This window comes from Neltuma alba, unplaced genomic scaffold, assembly GCF_004799145.2.
Source record: "Neltuma alba isolate B1F8T4 unplaced genomic scaffold, ASM479914v2 tig00013258_pilon, whole genome shotgun sequence".
NCBI classification, from domain to species: Eukaryota; Viridiplantae; Streptophyta; class Magnoliopsida; order Fabales; family Fabaceae; genus Neltuma; species Neltuma alba.
This window is the reverse complement of record NW_021637551.1, coordinates 217,941-242,287: the sequence shown is the minus strand read 5'-3', so window position 1 is coordinate 242,287 and position 24,347 is coordinate 217,941. Positions and strand designations below refer to the sequence as shown.

The following is a 24,347-nucleotide window of genomic DNA, read 5'->3' as shown; positions in this document are numbered from 1 at the left end:
AATTATAAAATGAATAAAATTTTAAAAAAAATCATGTTGATTCTTACTTGGTGTTTTATTGCTTTCATTTAAAAAGTCTTTGTAAATTATTCTGCCTCTAGTCTTTCTTTTTTTTTGGACTCACCATCTAGTCTTTAGTATAAAAGATAGTTGAGTAATTTTAGTAGATTAAAAAAATTAGTTAAGTTAATTATTTATAATAAATAAGTAATGTCTTTCTTTCAATATTTGTATTAATCAAGTGTTTTTACTATAACTTCTGTTATTATGATGATTATCTTGAAAAAAAATAGATAAATATAAAAGACAAAGTGGATTAGGGTCTTATATTTATGATCAGAGTAAAAGTTAAACAAACTTTTATATTAATAACTGGAGGTAGTATGTTTTAAGGAAGTAATATGTTGCATAAAAATAGACTTAGATCACCATTTTGTCTTCAAAACATGTCTTGAGATACGCATACGGTTGTAATTAAAAATGAGAGTTTGTTTGGATCAACTTTCATTTTCATTTGGCTTCTGGAAAAAAAAGCTTAGATCATAGAAGCTACCTTTTTTAGCTCCCAGTGTTAGTTGCATCTCCTTCTCCCTGTTCTTTTTCTCTTTCCTTTTCTGCCTTCATAATTTTTGTCCTCATCCTCAACTTTTGCAGCTTCCCTGTCATAACTTTCGTCTTGATTCTTATATTTTTAATTTTTGCATTTTTTTCATTTATAATCACACTGTTTATTTTATTATGTTATTTATTTTATATATTTTTAGTAAAATATTTATTAGTTTTTACTAATAAAAATTATTTATTTTGGTATTTTCTGTTAAGTAAAAACAATTAATAAAGGTTTTTAAAGTATTTAAAATCTTTTCTAATAATGAATTAATTTTTTATTTTTTGTAATTAAAATTTTAATATTATTTTAAAGAATTATCAAATTATATAATATATTATAAAACTCATATCCTTTTCAGTCATTTCACATTTAAATTTACTTTTCTATCAATTTTTTAAATGAGTTTTAACTTCTTAAATTAACTTCTTTATAAAAGTCAATCCAAACATAAAGCATATTATACTAACTGACTTTTGTCCTAACTTATACTTATAAAAGTTAGTTAGAATAATAATCAGTTTTTTCACCGCTAATCCAAATCTACCCTAGCACAATTTCGTATATTTTGTGGGAGATTTCTAGTTTAAATCAATTTCATGAAGTGGCAGTTTTTTCCCCCCTCTTCGGCCAGAAAAGGGGCAGGTTGACTTTTTCCCACTGGCGGTTGTTTTAATCTGTCCACTTTTTTATTGCCCGCGGGCAAATATTAGTTTGTTCGTTTCTAATCACGCAGAAAGGTCATTTTGGGTCTTGTTTGATGCATGCGCCGCATAAACACACAGCCCGCTAGTATCAGCAACTCATAATAATTAGGTCTCGGAACGTAAATACGAAATCCCAAAAGAAGTAAAATTTCAATTATAAATGCAAAATAGGAATTTCCCAACTGTAACCTAAATCGGATAGATTTTCGCGGTCTATTTTATACTGACGTATGACATAGAAGTTTAAAATTGATAAATTGACTTATTAATATTTGTAATTATTCGTTATTTTTTCAAAAAACAGATTCCTGGTTTAACAGAAATTTTAGCAGCGTCAATCACATAAGAACGAAAAAAGAAGCGACGCGTACAATAACAATAAAACCTTTATCCAAAAGAAAAAAGAATAACAATAAAACGAGGGATAGTATAAACAAAATTTATTTCTAGATATTATATTCTGATCTTCATTGTTTCGATATTTTTACTTCGAAATAATAAATATCAATTGAAATTCGGAGAGACTGAACGAGAATTTACATATGCATGCAAACCAGACGATGAGAGCATGGCAAAAGAAACAATTAATGTCTTGATTAATGGATCACAAGGGGTTACAAAAGAACATAAATTAATTACAGGGCTAAAAAGAACCAACTAGGTCGGGCAAGGTAGATTCGCCAGCCACCGATCTTGGTTTACGAAGGACGATAACGAAAACTGCTTTAGCTGCGAGGCCGAGAGTTTCGTCTCCCACCGCACGCGCTTCTCCAAACTCGCCCCTGGCCCTGTACAGTTAACTTCCGCGTACGTCAAATTCCCCCTGCATTATTTTGTTGTCAAGCTAATTAATTAGTACTTGTCATTTAATATTGATTCGTGTTATAGTAATATTATTAAGACGTGTGAAAGAATTAAGTTAAACTGACTCGTGTCCTACGTGGCTCCAAGCATCCCATCCCTGAGGAGCAACCACTGAATCCAAATATGTCTCGTGAAATATGACTCTGGAGTACGGACCATAGGCTCTTCCTAGCATAACCGGACCAGTTCCAACAACCCTACCTCCTTTGAACACAAACCCACTTGCCTCCTCCTTCGACCCTCGACCTTGTGCTGTCATGTAACCCAAGTCCGCATGAACCTTTGACGTGCTCAACGACGCATTCACATAACAATTCTACGCCAAAATATACACGAAGCCCATCGTCAATCAAATAAAACAGTCAGAAATTAAAAGAATATAATGAATATTTGTTGAGCTATCGTCATCCTACTGTTATTACTACCTCGTAATAGGACTGGCCATTGCCAAAAATGAAGTCTACCGCGCCCTCGATGTAACAATTCTTAAAGTAATGACGACCTTGTACATCCCAAAGTGTATCTTGAAAGCCCAGGAAGCCACAATCGATGAATGCAGATTTGTCCCCGTATATTCTCGCTGCCAGTGCTGGTTGTATCACTTGGTTTCCTCCTGTGCTTTGATTCAAGTCCGACGACGCTGCTGATAGATCCCACGAGTTCTGCACCCAACAACAATAAAGAATCGTAAATAAAAAGTTCGATTCATCCTATATTATTGCCGTGTGCATGCACGTATAAGTTGACCTGACCTCGAAGTTGATGCCGGCCGCAACGACGTTGTTGGGAATGGACGAGAATGTGGCGCTGGAATCTGTTTGTTCGTGGCTATTGTACGTTATTGTCGTAACGGCTCTGCCTTCCCCTTCTAGGAAGACGCATGGTTTCTCGTAAGGAACCTGCACCTTCTCTCTGCACAACAAATATATATATCTCTACTCCATTTCAATAATATCTTCATAAAACCAACTTAAAAATGGTTAAATTTATAAATTTGAAGCACGCAAGAATTTCTGGTTACTAGCTAGTGGATATAATATAACAACTTAACATACGTACGTATATCTGCCTGGATATATGTGAATTTTGACCCAGCGAACGTTGTTGCTGCTTATGGAATCGATTGCAGCTTGAACTGTTTTGAACTGACCGTTTGATCGACCAACAGTGATTGTATGAGCAATTTGATTCCCGCCACAATCGCCTGCCGCACTATGACCAACCCACAATGATCGACTGATTATGAGCCCAAAGAGAGGGAAGATTAGTTGAGGAAGTAGTTTCATTCTCAGTTGATGCGGTGGTGGTGGGAGCTAGCTGGGGATAAAAATGATCACACATATGAAGGTGGAAGATGAATCGATAAGCAAGTTTGGGGTTTTATATCCGAGCCTCGTTATATGATGGCGTTTAATTTCAATGACTTTAGTGTGTTAATTGTATTACGTTAATATTCCACGTGTCAGCACTGCCTAGTCTTTATGCCAACTAATCACGTTTTAAACTAATTAAGCCCGAATCTCAGTGAGGAAAATATAGAGAGAATGTAGGGGGGAGGGATATTCGGGGGAAGGGGGCACTTTAGGCTCGGTCTTGAAGCGTAATATTATTAACCGTTCCTGGATATTTATTTTACGAAATAGGAAAAAGAATGAAAATGAGTGTCGACTTTCTAGTAGCAATTTGATCTGACAAAGAGAGTTATCATATCTTCCGTTGATCTGAGCTTTTTTCTTTTTGGGGAGGGGGGCGCAGAGGAGTAAAAGAGGCTATGGTTTTTTTGATCATGCATTTTATTAATCAACAATAAGCCATGGTTTTTTGTTTTCTTGCCAATAGAAGCCACAGTTAATCTATGCAAAAAAAGATAATGGCAATCAATGCATGTGTAGCTGTGAACAAAATACGCTCTGCGTCAGTGGGTTGATGTAGGCATTGCCCAACATTTTGGCTTTCTTTGGGCCTGAACCCCAACATTTTGCTTAAACACCACTCTATTATTCCCCTGACTCTCGTGGCTTCGTCCATTTCGGGTTTTGAGTGGCCTCACTGTATTTGATTTTTTTCTGCAAAAGAACAAATACACGTGGATGAACACCATCACGCCAGACAAACTGGTCCGCAAAAATATACGCATATAATGATTTGAGTTTCTATTATAACTAGTTTAATTAATCATGTCAAAGTAAAAAAAAAAAACAATTATCAACGAGTTGGGTTTAACAAAAAAGGATTGGTTCCCATAATATGGTGAATTTTTTGAATTCTTGCTGTAAAAAGTGCCTGATGATATGAGAATATCCAATAAGAAGATATTTGTATTTAGCCAAAAAAAAGAGAGTAAATACATAGCTAAAAAAGGTTAATTAACTGGAGGAGTGAATCTCCATTAAATCCCCGCCACTTATACTAGTAGGCTACTAGCGGCATCTGTGATTGTTGGGTGCCGATGTTAACTATCTCTCTCAAGTAATTATGCTGAGGCGGAGAGAGGGCGGTGGTTTTTTTTCCCTGCCCCTGGTGGGGCCCGGGGGACCGCATGGCGTGGAAGAGATCCGTGGGTTTTATTTTTCGGGGGCCCAGGCGAAGATGCGGTTCCCCGCGTCGATATGCTAAACTTCTCAAAGCGCATGAAGGTTCGTCCTTTTAAGAATTTCTTGTGCTGTTGATTTTTTTTTTGGTTTAAAATCTCGTGCTTTTAACTCATCGTCACCCCTTCATTATGTTATGATTTTTGTCAATGTTGCAAAAAAAGAGCCTTTTGTATTATTATGACAAGCATGCTTGCGTCGTAATAAATTGTTAGGTGATTAGACTCGCAAGTTCAGACTGGGACTCGATCAATCATGAGCGGTTCTATCCTTTACTCACTGAGATGTTTGGGGGTTCTTCCTGCTGTTCGTTAAGATGGTCGTAATAATAGTATCTGCCCATTGATTAACTTATATACAGTAGCTAATATCTCACTAACAAAATAACCATTCTATGAATGTGTTCTCATTAGTCGTGTAATGACTAGATGGATAATTACTCAAGTTTCGACACTTACTGCTCAAGAAAAATCATGATAAAATCAATCAAAGCCAAATCAGATATAAGGTCCTGTAAAATTATGGGGCTCAATACATCAAATGAGTGTTCCAGTTTAAATTTTATGAATTCATCCTAAACAATTTGAATTAATTATGTCAGATGTTGAGTCAGCAAGGCCTTTTTTTTTTTTTTTACCCGAACAAAATAACATCATTCCATCAAATCTCACTTCAACGGCGACATGCTTTCAAGATGGCCTGGCATTTGATTCCTGACAGGGTGTTAACAGGCAATTATGATCGGAATACGTGATTATAATCGATCATGTAATTGCGAGAAAATTCCAAACTTTATGATAGATAGATCTGATTCAGCGTTGGACCAAAAAAAAAAAAAATCTGATTCAGCGATCTTGGATTCGAGACAGTCAAAAGAATTATTCTGCCCCGGAACAGATAATACACGGTCTATTTGTGAATTAGCCCATGCTGATAATGATATTAGTAACGATAGCAATAAAAATTACTCACAACCAAACATAATATAAATGTGATTGCACATAACTCTTTATATTGTAAAAAATTAAGAGAGAGGAGAATTGGAGACAAATGGAAAAAAGGGAAAGAAAACAGATAATAATTAAACATAAAATTCATAACACACTGAAGAATTTATAAATTATAAACAATGCAATGCATCTCACATTTTACAAAACACTTGAAAAATACCCACACATGTATAATACTACCTCCGGTCCTAAATATAAGAGCTAGTTAACTAATTTGAGGAGATTAAAAAAATAAATTAAGTTAGTTATTTGTAATAAATAGATATTATTTTTCATAAAATATCCTTACTAATAAAAAGACTATCATTATTAAAAAGACTATCTTTAAAAAAAAGTTATAAATATAAAAATAAAATAGATTGAAATCTTATATTTAAAATTATAATAAAAATTAAATAAAATTATATATTAAGGAGCAGAGGTAGTAATTATTACGGAAGGGAGAAACAATTATTGCTGAGAAAAAAAAAATATCTTTCTAACGGGCTGATGAGAAAAGACGCGCCAAAAGAGAGAGCGCGCGGCGCATTGGAGTATAAAAACGGGAAATTATTGTGGCCACGAAAGGAGATAACGTATACCTATCACAAAAATTTAAATCCAAGAATACCCCTGGAATCCTCGACTCGTGTGTCAGAGCCACAGACCAGATTTCCAAGAAAACAAATAAACCAGACCAGGATAAAGAGAAACACAAGGACAATCTCGGTCACAAAAACTACAAATAAATACCATCCCCGCCCACTCAACAGAATCGGTTGAGCCCATGGCCTCGAAAACGTTCAACTCCTCCCTATCCCGGCCTACAACGACCTTCTTATTCCCTCTCAATCAGAAAGCACTGAGACCTATATCACTCCCTCTCCTCCGATCCTTCCACTGTAGATCAAAACGGACCATTTTGTCTCGAAGATTGGTGCTGAAAGCTTGCGTCAATGTGGAAGAGAAAGGTGCGGTAGAAAATTCTGCAAGTGAATGGGGAAAGGTTTCTGCTGTGTTGTTTGACATGGATGGTGTACTCTGCAACAGTGAAATCATTTCCGGAAGAGCGGCCGTTGATGTATTTGCAGAGCTGGGCGTCCAAGTCACTGGGGAGGATTTTATCCCATTCAGGGGAACCGGTATTTTTCTTGGTTTTTGATTTCCTTGCCGTCCAATTCTTTAACTGATTTTCGTTTCAGTGTCTCTCGCTCTCGATGAGACATCAAACAGTAATTTTAGCCGACCATCTCTCGAAGTTAACTTGTGCTAATTGTTCCTCTGGTATTTTAGCTTTCGCAGAGATTCTCATTTGCTTTGATACATCATGTTCTTGGGCAAACATTACTTGCTTTGTTGGGTTGTGAAGCTTGATTGAAGAGCCTTTTGTATTATCTATTATTCATTTCATCCTTTAATCATGACAGGCGAAGCAAACTTTTTGGGAGCTGTTGCCTCTCTCAAGGGAGTTAAAGGATTTGACACAGAAGCTGCAAAAAAGAGATTCTATGAAATCTATTTAGATAAAGTACACAATTTATATTTTATATTTCACTTGATGATGCTTTTGATTTTTTTAGTCTTAAGTAACTTCGCCTAAATTATTACTTCTTCTCACAGTATGCAAAACCAGAGTCTGCAATTGGATTCCCAGGTGCCCTTGAACTAATTTCTCAGGTATGTAATACTAGCAACGATTGACATTATCTGATCACCTCGTCCCTTGTCAATTGGATTAAAGAGGACTTGCTACCATATGACAGTGCAAAGAAAAAGGCCTTAAAGTTGCTGTTGCATCAAGCGCTGACCGTGTAAAGGTTAATGCAAATCTAGCTGCTGCTGCCTTACCACCGTCATTGTAAGCAAACACACTGCGTGACTTATTGAATTTTCATGGACTCATGGAGATAATATTTAACTATTACTCACGTGCAAGTCATGTCATTAATTTAATGTTTTTTTTATTTCTCAGTAAACCGCTCTTGTTTGTTTTTGCGGGTTTTGCATGAGGAGTTACGAGTTTGACATTTGATATGAGTTATTCCACAGTGTATGTATCCTGGGAGAGGGTTTCAGATATTGACACAAGAAATGAGATTATTTTTTTCTTTTTAATTTTGGGAATTTCTATTGATCTTTATAGACATATTTTAATTGGCCAAGGAATTATATACAATATTGATTTTTTTTCCCCTTGACAAATTTCATTTTTAAGATTGTGATAACCTCAATGGGGCATTTATCCAAACCTGACATTTTCAGATGCATTTTCAGATTGGTCGCTGTTACTAAGTAGCAGCCAGAACTTTGTTATTATATTTTATGATATTATGCATGAATGAGATATATCATGGAGAATTCTTCAGGGAAAAATGGATAGAATCTAATGGGTGTGATAGTGTTTATGTAATCTCTACTATCCATTGACATTATTGATGTCGACATATTTGAGATCGCTGAAGGGGTGGGAGTTCCATACCATTATTCATCCATTTTCCTTATTTTTGTTGCTGGACATCTCATTCATACATATCTTCTATTTGTTTCACAAGACCATAATAATCCAAGATGGAATGCGTGTGTACCGCATATTGTATGCCAAGATTGGTTTTAAGACTTTGATGATGAAAGTGCAAAGAAAAATATTCTTAGTTTTCAAGAATGACTTAATCTGTTAACTTAAGTTGTGATCTACTTAGCATCAATTTTGTTCTTATTATTGCCTGTGTTTTTCCCCTATCAGGTTTGATGCCATTTTGTCTGCAGACGCTTTTGAGAAATTGAAACCTGCTCCTGATATGTTTTTGGCTGCATCAAGAATGTTGAATGTGCCCCCGAGTGAGGTATACAAATTGAACGTGCTCTTTGGAGATGCAAATTGCAAGTGGTTTCCATTTTTATTCTTTATTTTTTCCGTGGGGGTCAACTTAAATGGTGGCTGTGTGTTGTTGTTAGTAGGACAACAGAAATATATAGCGACAAACACAAGTCAAGAAGAATATCAAACTGTTCGTTGTTTTATAATGATGATAAATTTCTTGAAATTTCTCAACTAATTGGAAATTTTTGTCTTGACTTTGTTTCTTGATAAACTAAAATTTTCTTTGAGGTTTTGAATGTTGCAATTGTGAACTAGATTTAGTGAGCTACGGGTATATTATGATGTTTGCTGGCCTAGTTCCAAAAATACTGAATATTTGCTTCTGTGTGATTTGATGTTGCTATCATTTACTATGAAGTTGAATATTCTTGTGTGGACGGTAGAATCTATTTTGTCTTAAGTTAGCATTGACATTCTGCCAAAAGTAATCTTCTTCAATCTCTTGTCAGTGTATTGTTATAGAAGATGCATTGGCCGGAGTGCAGGCTGCTAAAGCTGCACAGATGAGGTATTTTGAGTATAAACATAAAGTTTCCTACATAAACTAGAATCTCTTGGGGCCAAAAATCAGTGTATGTTCATGCAATCGAAGAGTATAACTATGAAACTACTTTGTAGTCAGCTTCTTGTTGTTTTTGTTGTTCGCAGATGCATAGCAGTCAGGACCACACTATCAGATGAGGCGTTAGAATCTGCAGACCCAACACTTATCCGTGATGATATAGGAAGTGTTTCACTTGATGATATTCTTAGTGGTGGCTCTATTGGCCATAGTATGTAGTCCTGAGAGTTTGCTGTAATCCTCATCTTTATCTATCACCTATGGTGTATAATGGTAAAGCTACAGAATGGAGTACTGGATACTCTTTGTATCACAATGCCCTTTTATCAATGGGAAAAATGCTTAAGAATATCATATTGCATGTTTTCATCAAATTGAACTTTTCAGTCAAGATAGTAATTTTGCAGACAGTTGTTCTTGGATAATGCTCGTACTGTTGATTCTATTTTGCATGAAGTCTTATCTAGACATGCCATTGCAGATAAGAGGATGCAGGGGCCACAGTCTTTTGATGATTCCACTCAAACTTCAACCGCAATGCTTGCTGGAAATTCATATGACGGACTTAGCAAGACTACAAGTGGTGCCGATGGGGAGATTTTTCCTAGGAAATGGTTAGCCAAACTTCTGTTAATTCTGATCACCTGATAATGTTTGACTTTTTTTTTTTTTTTTTTTTAATAAATCCTCTTGTGGTCTTGCTTTCTTTATTGATTTTTCAATCACAATTTTTATTGAACGTCTGACAGAAAACATCAAGAATAATGCCTCTAAGCGTGATGATTAATAAAATAAGTTGGTTCACTTGGCCTCGGGATATGAGATTTTGCATAGTTGATCCAGATTTTATAGCCCCTTGCATGCAGGGATTCGTCTTAACATTATTAACCTTTCTCTCTTTAAAAGATGATGCATTTATTAAGGTTAGTTTAGGGGAAGCAAAATTCCCTAAATAATAGTGCATAGGGTGCTCCCACGTCTGATCTTTTAGACTTCAGCCAAAGCTTTCATATATGTCTTAATTCAAGATGATAATGATAATATTATATAACAAGTACCCATGGGAGAATTCCTATTAAATGCGTTCCCTAGGAATGATATAATGTGGGTAACTATCACACGAGGCCATGGAAATTATTGTTGGACAGGTTGCAGGGTTCTCGACGAGATGTAATGAGATTTGGAAGCCTGGGTATTGCTATATCTTGCCTCGTCTTCGCTGTAAATAACTGGAAGGTATGATTATATTGCACAATATATGCTGCAGAGCGTGAATGATGCATATATATGCCAGAATCTTCACTTTTATATTTTAATTTTTTCTGAGGGTGCAAGTTCATTGTTTAGAATTACTGGTTTTTGCAGGCAATGCAGTATGCTTCCCCTAAAGCTATTTGGAATCTGTTGTTTGGTGTAAGCCAACCTTCTTTGGAGCAAAATGAAGGTAATCGCATGCTGTGAAAGAAATTATCTACATCTAATCATAAGCTGTACATTTTCTCTTTTTACTATATTCTTAATTTCGTCCATGGATGGTATTATTTATATTTTTGGATGTCAGAGCCATAGTCCTAAGTGTTGGACAATGGTTGAAACGCACCTTGTCTCTAAGTTCCGAGTTCTAATTCTGGAACATGAAATAATGGAATCTTTCTGGTCATTTCAAGAAGCTGGCCGATCTAGAAACTTAAGCTGTCAGGCAGGACCTTTGAAGCTTATATTTTAACGATAAGTCTAATATTTGGTCATCTTCACCAGTAATGACTCTTTTAATGCTCCTCTTTTTCTGTTTTCTCACTGCTTTTGGGTAAGACGATGAAGTAAGCACCATGATTTTACCCCCTTTTTTTTTGGTTTAGGCAGATCAAGATCTGATAGGATCCAGCAATTTATGAACTACATAGCCGATCTGGAAGCCAGGTAAATAGTGATTTATTACCCATGTTTTTCTAATGATTATCAGTTTGTCACGCTAGTCACATCATTTATTTAATTTTTCATATAAAAATGCTATCCAGAAAGTAATATCATCTGCAGTTGATTTTTTCGTATTATACCTTCCTTTTTTTTTTTTTTTGGAAGAAGGGGATGTAAGTTAACTTTGAAGTTGGGTGCTTGTTACCATCCAAGAGTCGTAGTTGCTTATAGGGAAGTCGTAGCTGCTTATAGGGAAGAATCTCTCATTGTTATTATGGTGCGAAAATTAATTTCTTTTCTATGTCTGAGGGCACGAGGGAAAGTTCAAATACTCATGTGATTTCTTTATTTTGATTATCTGAGTATGTCTCTCCTTTGGTTCTCACGCATAGCAGGACCCAAAGCCTGTGCATAGCAGGAGCTTCATGCACCGGGCTGTCCACCTATGTCAAAGTTGACAGTGGAAAGAAAGTAATTGGGTGCCTTTTAATATAAAGGAAGTTTACTGTGTTTTTATGATATTATAATATAATTTGTTTCTTTTTACTGTTTAAGGGGAAATGCTCAGATTGTTCCAGAATTTCCGCCTAAACTTGATTGGCTGAATACATCCCCCCTTCAGTTTGGCAGGGTACTCTGTTCAACTTAAATTATAATCTCATGAGAATGATATCTGTACCTATTGAATGCGATTACTTCTTTTGGCAGGATCTGAGAGGAAAAGTGGTTCTGCTGGATTTCTGGACTTACTGTTGTATCAATTGTATGCATGTGTTACCAGATCTGGATTATCTGGAAAAGAAATACAAAAATATGCCGGTACAATTCTTGTTATCAGTTTCAGATGTCATACTACACTGGTTATGAAACTTTTCTTTTCGAGGATCAAAATTTCTAGATTTTTCCACTGCAAGTGTTCTTTCTCCAATTCATGCCTTCATACATCCTTTATTTGGTATTTGATGCATATTCGTGTCTTGGTTGGTATTTGCTGAACATTGACAAACATATTATTCAATAATTAAAAAGTGCTTAGCATTGTCATATGCAGAGAAAATAAGAGATAAATGGCTTTCATAATCTGTTTAATGAAGTTACGCTTATTTTTCTTTAAATTAATCAATGACTATCCTTGACTCTGCAGCTTTTTATGTGTGTGTGGGTGCGTGTGTGTGATATAGCTTCCCCTGGAAACCCCAATCTACATCAGATTTTAAATATCTCTTGAGGCCTGTAGAAACCGACAAACCGTTATTAAAGGGAGTAAAACCCCCCCCCCCCAAAAAAAAAAAAAACCTCAAACCTGCCATGAATTTTCTTCGTCTTTCACAAATTTTCCACCTTCCAGGGAGCTGGGCACAAGTTTTTTACTTTATATATGTAGAGGAGCCTCATGAAAATAGAATGCAAAGAGATATGAGGAATTTAGAAGTGTTGTAGACTTGTAGGTTTAGGAAATAGTTGCTTGTATTGCTTCTAAAGTGAATGAGCGTCTGTGCAGTGATAGTATTATTATAAATCGAGTATTAGGGCCCCGTATAACATGCCCCATCATACAATCTTCGGCATTTCATTTGGGGTCTCATCGTTTTCTCCTTAACTTCAAGTAGATTATGTTACTTCAAGCAGCTTATATTTAATGTTATCTTCAAATAGAGATGGAGATTCAACAGTGCAATAAACAAATTTTCCTAACTAATTCGTTTGCCTTATAAACTTCCCCATACCTGAAACACTACGACTAATTCGTTTCCGAGTGTCCACTGACCCAGAATGCCTAACACTTCCCAAAAACTGTCAGAGAAAATGATATATAGTGACTCTTTAACTAATTGTCCGCTCTGTTCCTGTCCGTCTATGCTTCCTAAAGTAAAACTCTCTTAATTCAGGGCCCATCATTTCTCTCCATAGGAAAATCAAGGGATTGCGGAGCGTTTATTCTTTCCTTTAATCTTAGCGCGGTGGAAGTGTTTTAGTTCAGGAGAAAAAAGATGTGAAAATGTCGTAGTTATCTATGCTTCCATTTACGTATATTTCTTTTCTTTTTCTTCGAGACATGCCCATTTGTGGAATATTCTTCTGTGTTAATAACAAGATCTGTTTCTAATTAATCTTTTTGCAACACAATACGAACGTCGTCTGATATCGGTTATCTGATGTCTGCCTTATGTCGTCTCAGTTTGTCGTTGTGGGTGTCCATTCTGCAAAGTTTGATAACGAGAAAGATTCTGAAGCCATTCGCAATGCAGTGCTCCGCTATGACATCACTCATCCAGTAAGTCTGAAGTGGGAATGTATATTTCACGGTGTTTTGCTGGGAAATATGGTAGTTTGCCTTTTGTGATAATTTTGGAAACTTTTCATTTATTTGGCTTATGAAGAATTATATCTGACAGCCTTCGTTGTCTGCTTCGGTGCTTCATATTGGGCAACCTGCGCGATAATTTAATAAGCCTGAGGAAAATTTTTTATTGTGTATTAGTTTGGTTTCTTGTTATTGTAGATTACTCCGTCTCGTGTCATTAAGTTCCTGCAACATATTCTTTTAAAATTCAACTTATCCTGGCTACGCAGTAAGTTTACATCCTATATCTTTGAAAATTTTACTGTAAGCTAAATTCTGTGCTTTGGAAGAATTACAATGTCGCCCATGTGCTACACGTAAGCAGTTCCAGGTTTTTGTTAGTGATTGGACCATGTTAACTTGATTTTTATAAATCATAGAATTGATTAAAAGATTTGACCCGACACTATTGGATGTTTTGTACAATTAAACTTGATGTTTTCAGTAACCTAATTAAACTTTTACCTCTATTATGAATTGATCAAGTCAATTTATGCCTCTCATCTCTTGAGGCTGTCATCTCACGCCGCTTGCTTAAGAAAGCCCTTTCTCGTTGATCTCTCATTTGTCTCCAATGCAGGTTGTCAATGATGGAGATATGTATCTTTGGCGGAAGCTAGGCATAAATTCGTGGCCAACATTTGCTATCATTGGGCCTAATGGTAATCTCCTTGCACAAATTTCAGGAGAAGGTCGCAAGAAGGTACTGGGGAAAATTTCATTTTCAACTATGTTAGGCTCCTTCTAATGGTCATGGTCTGACCATTGCTCAAATAGATGTAGTTGTTGCCTTTGGGCCAGGATTTTCTTATCCAATTAGAGTGGATTACCGAAGAGATAAATGAAACATGAGCGTTGTGTTTTCTGGTTAAATAAATTCTGATCAAGTGTATGATTTTTGCAAATAATTATGTGGTTCCCCAATTAGACCATGTACCTGTCATGTTATTACTGGAAATAATATGCATTTCGTGTTTTAGTGAGGATACTTGTCAGTAACGATATGATGAAATATGTACTAAGTACAATCCTTATTATCTATTGTTTTACTTTGTGTACAAGTGAGTAACTTTTTTCCCCCCTGTGTTGCATAGGATCTTGATGATTTCGTGGAGGCAGCTCTTCTGTTTTATGGAAAACAGAATATGTTGGACAATAAACCACTTACACTGAGTTTTGAGAAAGACAACGATCCTCGCCTGGCAACATCTCCGTTGAAGTTTCCAGGAAAGCTAGCGATTGATGTCCTTAACGACAGACTTTTTATTTCAGACAGCAACCATAACCGCATAGTGAGTTCCCTCTCCTTCTCTCTATCTCTCTGATCATTTCTTATGGAAGTAATCTGTATTTCCTAAATCACTATAAAGCTGCCTGATCATGCTTGGAAACTAGGTGGTAACCGACCTAGATGGGAATTTTGTTGTACAAGTTGGGAGCAGTGGAGAGGAAGGCTTCCAGGATGGTTCATTTGATGGTGCTACTTTTAACCGCCCTCAGGTATGAATTGGGAAAAAAAAGAAAAGAAAAGAAAAAAAGTACAGTATAATTGAGCTTGTAATTTATCAAATTCTTAATTCATTGTGACAAGTCTTTCATTTGCACTGGTTGTTGCTGCTTAGTTTGTTTGATCCATGTTTAACACATCATGTTTTTTGTGGTTATTCTTTTCCAAGGGTCTTGCTTATAATGCAAAGCAAAATATCCTTTATGTTGCAGACACTGAAAACCATGCTTTAAGGTATATGACATCTTTAGAACTTTTCTTTTTACTTTGTTTTGTTGCTGACTTAAATAAGCCAAAACAGTTTCACCGCCCTTTGATAACTTGATTTTACCCCAAAGAGCACGGTACCAAGATTTATTAACCAGGCTTAAGATCCTACTTGAATTTTGTATCAATTTTTTCCTACCAATTCTGAAGAAGGATCTGTGGGCTTCCGGGTGAGATCATTAGACGTTTCTGAAGGGAGCTGAAATTGTGTGAGAGCAGAAAAGAGAAAGAAATACTTAGGTAAAAGAAGAAGTAAAATACAAAGTGAAATTACCTGGGTAAGATTCCTTTACATGGGAGGACCAAAATCTGTTAGTGCTAACTACCGTCAGAGCGTGCTTACCAGTATACTCTGCAATGAGACAATTTCTTAAACTGCGCCTAACAAGTCTACTTTTGGTCTTGAAGAGAGATTGATTTTGTTAATGAGAAAGTACGAACGCTTGCTGGAAATGGGACCAAAGGTTCTGACTATTCTGGTGGAGGGAAAGGAGCTGCTCAGGTAAATGTGGTTGGCAAAAATTTGAGGTTAATTGACGTTTACGATGGCTTATAACTAGATGAAACACAAAATTACGTTCTTTTATCTCTCTCTCACTCTTATCTGTCTGTCTATCCATGTGGCTTCTATTTGAATATTGCATGGCACACATAAGCTTGAGGACAAGACTTAGGTAGAATTCCTTAGGCGTTTTCTGTCAAGTTTTTCAAGAAAATGTTTGAAAGACCGTTCGGTTGGTGTTGAACTCTAAAAATTGTCCGCCTATTATATTTTTTATTAGAGAACTTGAGTTAAAAAAAAAAAAAATCTAAACCCTACCTTAATTTGTCTTACTTCATGTTTGTTTTGTATATATTGGATATCTTGACATCAATTGCATAAAAACAACATAAGTTGCGTCCTTCCTTAAATATATTGAAGCCATCATATTTTTCATTTTAATCTTTCCTTTTTTTCACAGCTCCTCAATTCCCCTTGGGATTTATGCTTTCATCCTGTGGAAGAAAAAATTTATATTGCCATGGCTGGCCAGCATCAGATATGGGAGCACAATTTATTAGATGGAATTACAAAAGCGTTTAGTGGTGATGGTTATGAGAGGAATTTAAATGGATCAAGGTATGATATCAAAGATAGATAGTTGAAATATTTGAGTGCTATGATGCCTGAGTACTTTATTACAAGCATTACGATTCATCTTTGTGCTATAATTTATGCTAATGTGGTTAATTCTCTGATGAATATATTTGCTACGTGTCTATTAATATTGATTCAACCCTTTTGATGCGCATTTCTTTGTTTCCTCCTGGAGAATCATTAGGATAGTGTAATGCTCTATATCCAAGACCTCATTTAGTATATAGAGCGGAAAGATAGAGAGGGAAAGAGAATGAAAAAAGTGATTTTGTGAATAGGAAATATCCTTGAGCGCATAGTTTGAGAAATTAATATGAAATAACATATTTTAGAGTAATGATAACAAGGAGTAACATCGTAAGAAACATTACTTCTACCTATATGGGACCCAAGTGCTTCTTCTCAAGAACTTAGGCTGAAAATATACCATTATTTGAAATACTTGTAGCTAATGTAAAACATGACAGTGAATGATGCACATTAGCACGTACAACTGAAGAATTATATTGAAAAGATTATTTACACTATGTTTGATATTTTACAAATTGAAATTGTTAAAATGTGATTTCACAAATTTTAATCATTAAAAGCTGTAACTATCTTTAATTATATTTTTTTCTTGCTTTGAATTGAGAAAGCTCCTCAAGCACCTCATTTGCTCAACCTTCTGGAATATCATTGTCTCAAGGTAACAGTTAACGGGAACTGTTTCTCATGAAGATGATTTGCCTCGGTTATCATTCAAAGTAATGAATGTTGCGCATGATTTTGTTTCATTAGATCAAATGGAAGTGTATATTGCTGACAGTGAGAGTAGTTCGATCCGAGCCGTTGATCTGAAGACTGGAGGGTCGAGGTTGCTTGCTGGTGGTGACCCAATCTTCCCAGATAATTTGTTTAAGGTATTTTTAAATAAAATTCATAAACCAATCTCACACATTTTGTGTTTTATTTTGATTCATTTTGATTGGATTGTCTTTGTTTGGCCAAAAGGAAAAGATTAGATTGTCTTTCAGAGAGTTATTTTGGCTCATTTTCTTAGAACTCCTTTCGCTTGATGAATCTCACAATTTTACTCCACAGTTTGGTGATCACGATGGAGTAGGTTCTGAAGTACTTCTTCAACATCCACTGGCAGTTTTGTGTGCAAAAGATGGCCAAATTTACATCACAGACAGCTACAATCATAAGGTTGTTAGGTCATGCTGGGCATTTAAATAGAGTTAATTGAACTTGTCTGTATAATTTAAGCTGTAAAATTCTTAGGAAAGGACTTTTACCTCACATTAACATTTCCCAACTTTTTTTGCTAGAAGTTTTCAACAAATTCTCTCTTTGTTCTTATACATTGTAAGGAATCAATTTTTTAGGCTCTTGTGAGTTTGAACTACCTTAAATGCCATCTACCTACAAAAACCTTTTCTATGAAATCCCACAAAGCTGGCAATGGCTTTCCCCACCTTACTTTTTAGTACATATTTCTGATTTATTTCTAAAACTCTTGGGCAACTTCATATGGATAATACCCGAGTACTGTTTTAGATGCTATTATCAGGTTATTAAATCAAGTGACATAGGGGATTCTTTCTGCAGTTCAGCACCAGATGTTTTGATTATTGAAAAAGGAAAAAAGATATTCCTTCTTGTGTCTATTGAAAAACCTGATAAAAAATACTTATTATGAAACTTCACCTAAGTTTGATTCTTTCAAATGTTATGTTGTAAAATTTTGCTTTGAATGATTCAATACGCACAACCCACATTTTAGCTTCAGTAATCTTAGTGATTGAATTTTCTATTTTTTTGTCCTTTTGTGTATTTTTCAGATCAAAAAGTTAGATCCAGCTACTAAAAGAGTTAGCACAATTGTAGGAACAGGGAAAGCTGGATTTAGGGATGGAAAAGCTGTAGTAGCTCAGGTTTGTATTGCACTCCATGTTATCTACCAAAATGTCAGTGTCCATTCAATTATCATCTTGATTATTCTTTTAAATAGTTGAATTGTCTATGCAAGATGTTCTGCAGTTGACTTTATTCCTTTTTGTACTGTAATAAAGGCACATGATTATGACAATACCAATCATTTGTGAGCGATTTGAAGTCGCTGAGAAAAAAATGACTCAGGCTTTCAGTATATTATTCTATAATGTATTGATACAGGATATAAGACTACCGCAAGTGGTGGTAGACCAAGAAACAAGGAAGAGAAGAAATGTAAAATAATAGAAAATACTAAACCTAGATGCCAACGCTTAATGATATTAGATATCTGGGGCTGATCTTGAAAGATACAGTATAATCCTTAAAATAGAAAAATAATATATTTTGAATAATATTCACCATTGCCAACAATTTGAAAAACAGAGTTAGTCTCGGAATAATTAAAGTTTTGTGAGCTCTAGGAGATCAAGCACTGTAGATACAGGTTCATAAAAAGAAAAAACGAATTCTCCTAGGTTTGGAATCTAAGGTGCAATTGTTTCATTCATTTTCGTCTTCTATCTGTTTCACCTAGGCATGCGAAAGAGAAGAGACGTGGTCATATTATGTTTATTTATGGTTATCATCGTAACAATATGCAGCAGTTTTGGAGAGCTTAAAGTAGATGGCCGTTTACTGTTTTCTGTTTTTTTTTTGTTTTGAATATTTTGTTTTGTCTTTGTATTACGTTATTATCCCTATTAAGGTTGTAAAAACAACAGTCTTGTTTATAATGCTTATATGTTGTATACTAATTATCTGATATAAAATTTCCTCGTGTCTGGATGCATGTGCTTTGTTAGATTCAATGCTCTAATAATCCTATTTTAGGGTGAACCAAGCTTTTTTATATGCTCTGTAAAAGGTCATGAGCGTCCATACATCCAAGTAAAAGGAAAACACTGCTTGACAAATGTGTTATTGCTCGCTTTTGTAGCTACAGATATATGTTAATATGTTTGTCATTGTTCTTGCAGCTCTCCGAACCCTCTGGAATTGTTGAAGGGAATAATGGTATTTCTCTTTTCGCTGCAAATACTTCATTGGTCTTTTTAGCTGAACATTTATATGTTTTGTAAATGTGGTGATCTCCGCCTGGCCTAATCTCATTTCAGGAATGCTTATTAGCCATTCCTATTTCATTGACGTTTAGGCATAAAATTATTTTATAATACTGCATAAAACCTCCTGCTTACTGCACTGAACTTGCTCCTTTGATGGCTTTAGGCCTTACCTTCTCCGCTGTTCAATACATAGCATACATAACCGAGCTTGAAGTTTCACAAAATGATAACTCTTTCAAAATTATATAACTTTCTTGTGGTTTTCACAAGGCCCAATCTTCTCACATTATGCTCAACCAGTCCCTAATCTTATTTTGAAAATACTCATAGTCTAGCCTTCCGTTATCATCAAACTTTAGACTTTTTATTCTACCACGTACTACAATTTTTCTTCTATACTATTCAATTTTGGCCTTACTTGCATACTGTTTTGTCTTTCTTCCGTGACACGTGGATTTGCTGTCACCTCGATTCAATTCTTTTCATAAACTTCATTATTGATATGGCTAAGTGAGTTTCACAAAATGGTAACTTTTCTGAACATCAACTTAAAGTAATTTCTTAAGTACATAATGGCATGCCTTTTATAGAAGAATATAAGAGAATATAAATCTTTTGTGTATTTCAAGGCCAGCAAAGGGGTATATATACAGGGCCTATAAAATAAAAGGGGTTTATATATAGAGGAGGGAGGAGCCTAGATATTATTGGCTCATAATAACAAAATAATATCCAATTCTACAATATTAACACTATCTACATTAATCAGAAAATATTCTAATATCTACACACCTTTTATGACTCAACTCCTAGTTTCTTTCTTTTAGGTGCTTTCAGCTGTTTCTAAAACCCTTGTGAGATGAAGTTTCCTCTGCTCAAAAAAAAGAAAAAAAAAGAGATGAAGTTTCCAGATCTAGGAAAGTTGCATGTGCATGCATTCGTTTTATTACATGACATCTGCATATCAACTTTTTGGTACATCTTGGTCATGAAAAAAATGTTAGGGTATGGCGTCAAATTTTTTTCCACCGAATGTAAGATAATGAGGTTCAGCTTGAAAGTATTTCTTCTCATCTTTCAGGGAGACTATTCATAGCCGATACAAACAACAGCTTAATCCGATATCTCGATTTAAACAACGGAAGTTTGGAACTCCATACTTTAGAGCTTAAAGGTTTTCAACCTCCTTCACCTAAATCCAGGGCCTTTAAACGTCTAAGGAGACGATCATCGGCAGACACGGTGACCATCACCACCAATGGCGTTTCATCAAATGAAGGGCGCTTATCTATTCATGTATCATTGCCAAATGAGTACCATTTCTCAAAGGTCCTCATAATTCTCCTATCTTTGGATTACTCTAACATGTGATTATAATCAATAGAATATTTACAGTCTTTCCTTTATAAATGAATTTATTATATCGTTTTAACTACTCCCCCAAACCCCATTGCCAGGAAGCACGTAGTAGATTTAGCGTTGATATTGAACCTGAAGATGCCGTCAATGTTGAACCCCGGGATGGATTCCTTGATGAGGGATCTGCAACTCTTCATTTTCAGAGATCATCTACTTCGTCGTCAATGGGAAGAATTAATTGCAAGGTATGGCTTATCATAGCACTCACGGGTTGGCTAGCTCTTGCTTTAATGGTCCAATAGAGTGCCTTGTCAACGGATCGGGTTAAAAACCAACAGCAAGATAATTGAGGGTGGGCTTATGGATGAAACGGTATAGAACTGGGCACCATATCAATTTTGTGGCCGAATTTAAATATGGCTCGTAGTGAAAATCAAAATGTGTTCGAGCTATTGGAGGAAATAGTAGCTTTTTCTAGTAGAACAGTGTATACTTTCAAGAATTCTATTTCTAAACAAAATAGAAAAAACATTTTCGATGTTTCAGAAAGTCTTGTGTGTGGTTGTTACTGTTGAGAATGCAATAATGAGAATGGAAGTGTTGTTATTTCAGTAGCTTTTTTTTCTTTAAAAAAAAATTGATACCTTCTGTGTTCTCAGATTTACTATTGCAAGGAAGACGAGGTTTGTTTGTATCAATCCTTACAGTTCGAGGTGCCTTTCCGAGAGGCAGAACCTAACTCTGCCCCAGCAGATGTCACACTTTCGCATTTGGTCAAACCCAAAGCTTCAGCTAGTACCTTTCCACAGCCCGTTGCCCCTTGACTCTTTAACCACGTTTTGCGGTACCTCTCCTGATCCCTTTCTCCTCTTTTTTCCTGCAACATGTGATATTTAAATGCTTGAGGTTCGCTCATGATCTTTTTATAGTTTAACATTAATTAAGAATTGTCTGGCCACTCTCCTGCGGCAGTCATCTTCACTTAATCATATTTTTTCTGTTTTGGAAAAATAATTCAATAGCGCGTAATCATTATCAAGATGGCTGTTTTGTGGATAAGCAGAGAATGAATTGGGTAACAGACGAAGCAGACACTCTGCGCTGTTATGCTATAGTCTATATAACTAGTAACATTTCACAATTATCACAAAAAGCTAAAAGAGTAAGAATGTTTCATTCCACCCCCGAGTCAAACTAGAAATCACCGAGGGAATTTGCGTCTGACAACTAAATGCTTTATTATCAAAATTCGAACCAAGGGGGGAAGAATGTTCTTATGTTCATAGACTAAAACTTTGGATCTTTAAGACGTCTTTTCTTTTTTCTTTCTTTTTTTTTTTTTTTTTGCGAAGTAACAAATAAATCGTAGAGCATCCCTGAAGACTAAACATGTTTAAGTCGTCTGTACAACTTAAAAGGGAAACTTGCCTATTCACGCATGATGGAGCACTCTTCCTTTGAGAGACCAGGAATCACATTCATTAGCTCTCGTGTCTTTTTCAAAAACAAAAAAAAAACAAAAAATTGTTTCAGTTTAAAATTTTGTTTTCTCAATGCTCTATGGCCCATGATTTTTCACTTGGGAGTGTTGGAATGTGTTCTGCGTTTTGCCACAGAACATACTTTTAGGCCTTGCTTAGAATTATGTTTAAAATCACTTGTAACAAAAATTTGTAATAGACTTATCTCGTATTCTGTAAGTTATGATTGAAAAATTGTTTATAAATCGTTTTTCACATATTAGAAATAGTCCAGTATTAAAATTGTATTTAGGTTATAGTTAAAAGGTCAACTGCGTTAGTTCCACTGAATGCTACATTCAACTTGCATATAACAATAATGGGTGAAAGTTTGGCGCAAAGCACGATTGTGGTGGGTTTAGTGCTTGATCATTAGGCTCGATTTACCGTAGCATGGGACTCAGACTAAATGTAGAATGTTCCCCTGAGAAAAGGTTTAAATATGTAGTTATCCTAAATTATTTTCTTGGAGCCATATCGTCCTTTAAGGATGTAGGTCAATATAATGTTGCTCTTTAAGCTGATAGACACTGATGTTAACTACTGATTTCAGATAAAGAAATAGGCTCGGGATAGTTTAGGAACAAAGATGTCCTTTAATTCAAAAAATAAAAAATAAATGTAGAGTAGCCATTGTTACCCGGGGGATAATCAGTGATACGCAATCATGGTATTCGTTAGTCAATCCAAAGGTAGGCGCTTTCTTAAAAGATGTTGCAATATAAATAATGACAACGGCAGTAACGTTCAAAGAAACATGTTGAAGGTAAAAGTGAAGAAGTTTTGGCCATCGAATTATCTAATGGCTTTGACGCCGTCATCAAGTGAGTAAGCTCACGTCTAGTAACTATTCTCCGCCAATAATCCTCGAGTCAAGAATTCATGAAATATGACTTGTACAGGCACGCCTGTATTTAAAAAAAAAGAGGTAAGCAAACGATTAACATGTTCAATGTTTAGCGTAGGAAATCCATGTTGGGAAGCAACAAGGCACAGTGATGTTCTTTCATTGTTTGTCTCATGCGGTCACCTGGTCTAACCAAACTTGCGTATTATATTATTGTTCTTGCGTGAGCAAAATCCCTAATCAATACTTTAATGGTCTCCAGGCTGAAAGTTGACACCGAATTGGTTACTTCACGGAAAATGGGCGGAGGGAAGTTGATTGGTAGAATTATTGGCGTACGGCGGATAGAAAGATGAACAAATATTTTCCTCACTGGGATAAACTTGAGGATTTGCAAGTCTTAGAACTCAACGAGTTTTTTTCAATAATAATAATAATAATAACAATAACCGAGCAAATCCATTATTATTATTATTATTATTATTATTATTATAATATAAAAACAGAGCAATTCTATGAGAAGATAGGATATGATTTGTTGCTTCTTTTTTTTCACCTTCCCATCATCTCCGCCCCTTTAGCAGCTATGAACGTGAGACCTAAATGGTTAAAGCTCCTTTTACTTTTATTGTTCATTCGTGTATATTTTATATGCATCTTATACCCTGGGTGCAGGTTATTTTGTGTCCATGATGATAGCTTTGGAAATTGAAATACGAATCATCACCAATTGAATAGTTAATCAAACACGAACTCCTTGACCAGGCGTTCCAGCTGAGGATATTTAACTATGTCTATCTGCCAGAAAATCCGCACGAATTATTTTATTATTTATTATTTATTATTGTTCGTGATAGAAATTGTCTATGGGTTGCTTGTTTCTTGGGTGGCGGAGAAAATCATTGGGAGAGACCAATATTTTCGATTGGGCTCAATTGAAGCGCTTGGACAGTAAAGGCTGTCTCTTCCAAGGGGGCAACGCTTTCTGGCATGTCATCTGGGCACGGGGGTGCTGATCTGATCTTTTGCTCAGATTCGCTTCCAATATCCCATTACCACCAACCCTCTCCTGCTCCTTATTATTTTATTGTTGCCCTTATCTCATATATGAAACCAATTACACTGTGTGGTGTCAATAATGCAGAATTTATGTACAGAACACAACATATTCTTGAATTTTTTTTGGGGGGGGGGGGGTTGAGG

At 35.6% G+C, this 24,347-nt stretch overlaps 1 protein-coding gene and 1 long non-coding RNA gene across 3 annotated transcripts; one reads left to right on the top strand and one right to left on the bottom strand.

Moving 5' to 3' along the window:
• Positions 1-344: 344 nt before the first annotated feature.
• LOC114735845 (uncharacterized) lies at positions 345-17,526 on the bottom strand. Its single transcript, XR_003739302.1, has 4 exons — positions 17,456-17,526; positions 5,009-5,013; positions 4,583-4,587; positions 345-357 (listed from the first exon to the last, which is right to left on the bottom strand). It is a non-coding gene; the product is annotated as an uncharacterized LOC114735845 (long non-coding RNA).
• On the top strand, positions 6,492-23,772 carry LOC114735842 (protein SUPPRESSOR OF QUENCHING 1, chloroplastic). Of its 2 annotated transcripts, XM_028923606.1 has the most exons (29): positions 6,492-6,900; positions 7,186-7,286; positions 7,379-7,435; positions 7,522-7,616; positions 8,502-8,601; positions 9,089-9,147; positions 9,288-9,412; positions 9,683-9,815; positions 10,350-10,437; positions 10,567-10,645; positions 11,061-11,121; positions 11,674-11,749; positions 11,827-11,937; positions 13,298-13,393; positions 14,043-14,165; positions 14,557-14,754; positions 14,858-14,962; positions 15,139-15,203; positions 15,645-15,738; positions 16,199-16,356; positions 17,013-17,062; positions 17,155-17,276; positions 17,458-17,565; positions 18,201-18,293; positions 19,332-19,368; positions 20,500-20,747; positions 20,876-21,022; positions 21,437-21,621; positions 23,407-23,772. In XM_028923606.1, exons 1-28 carry the CDS (start codon positions 6,546-6,548, stop codon positions 21,599-21,601), a joined length of 3,249 nt encoding a protein of 1,082 aa, XP_028779439.1. In that variant the 5' UTR covers positions 6,492-6,545; the 3' UTR covers positions 21,602-21,621; positions 23,407-23,772. The 2 variants fall into 2 exon arrangements, with proteins under 2 accessions (XP_028779439.1, XP_028779438.1); XM_028923605.1 differs by lacking the exon at positions 23,407-23,772 and having other exon boundaries at positions 21,437-21,791.
• The last annotated feature ends 575 nt before the right edge of the window (positions 23,773-24,347 follow it).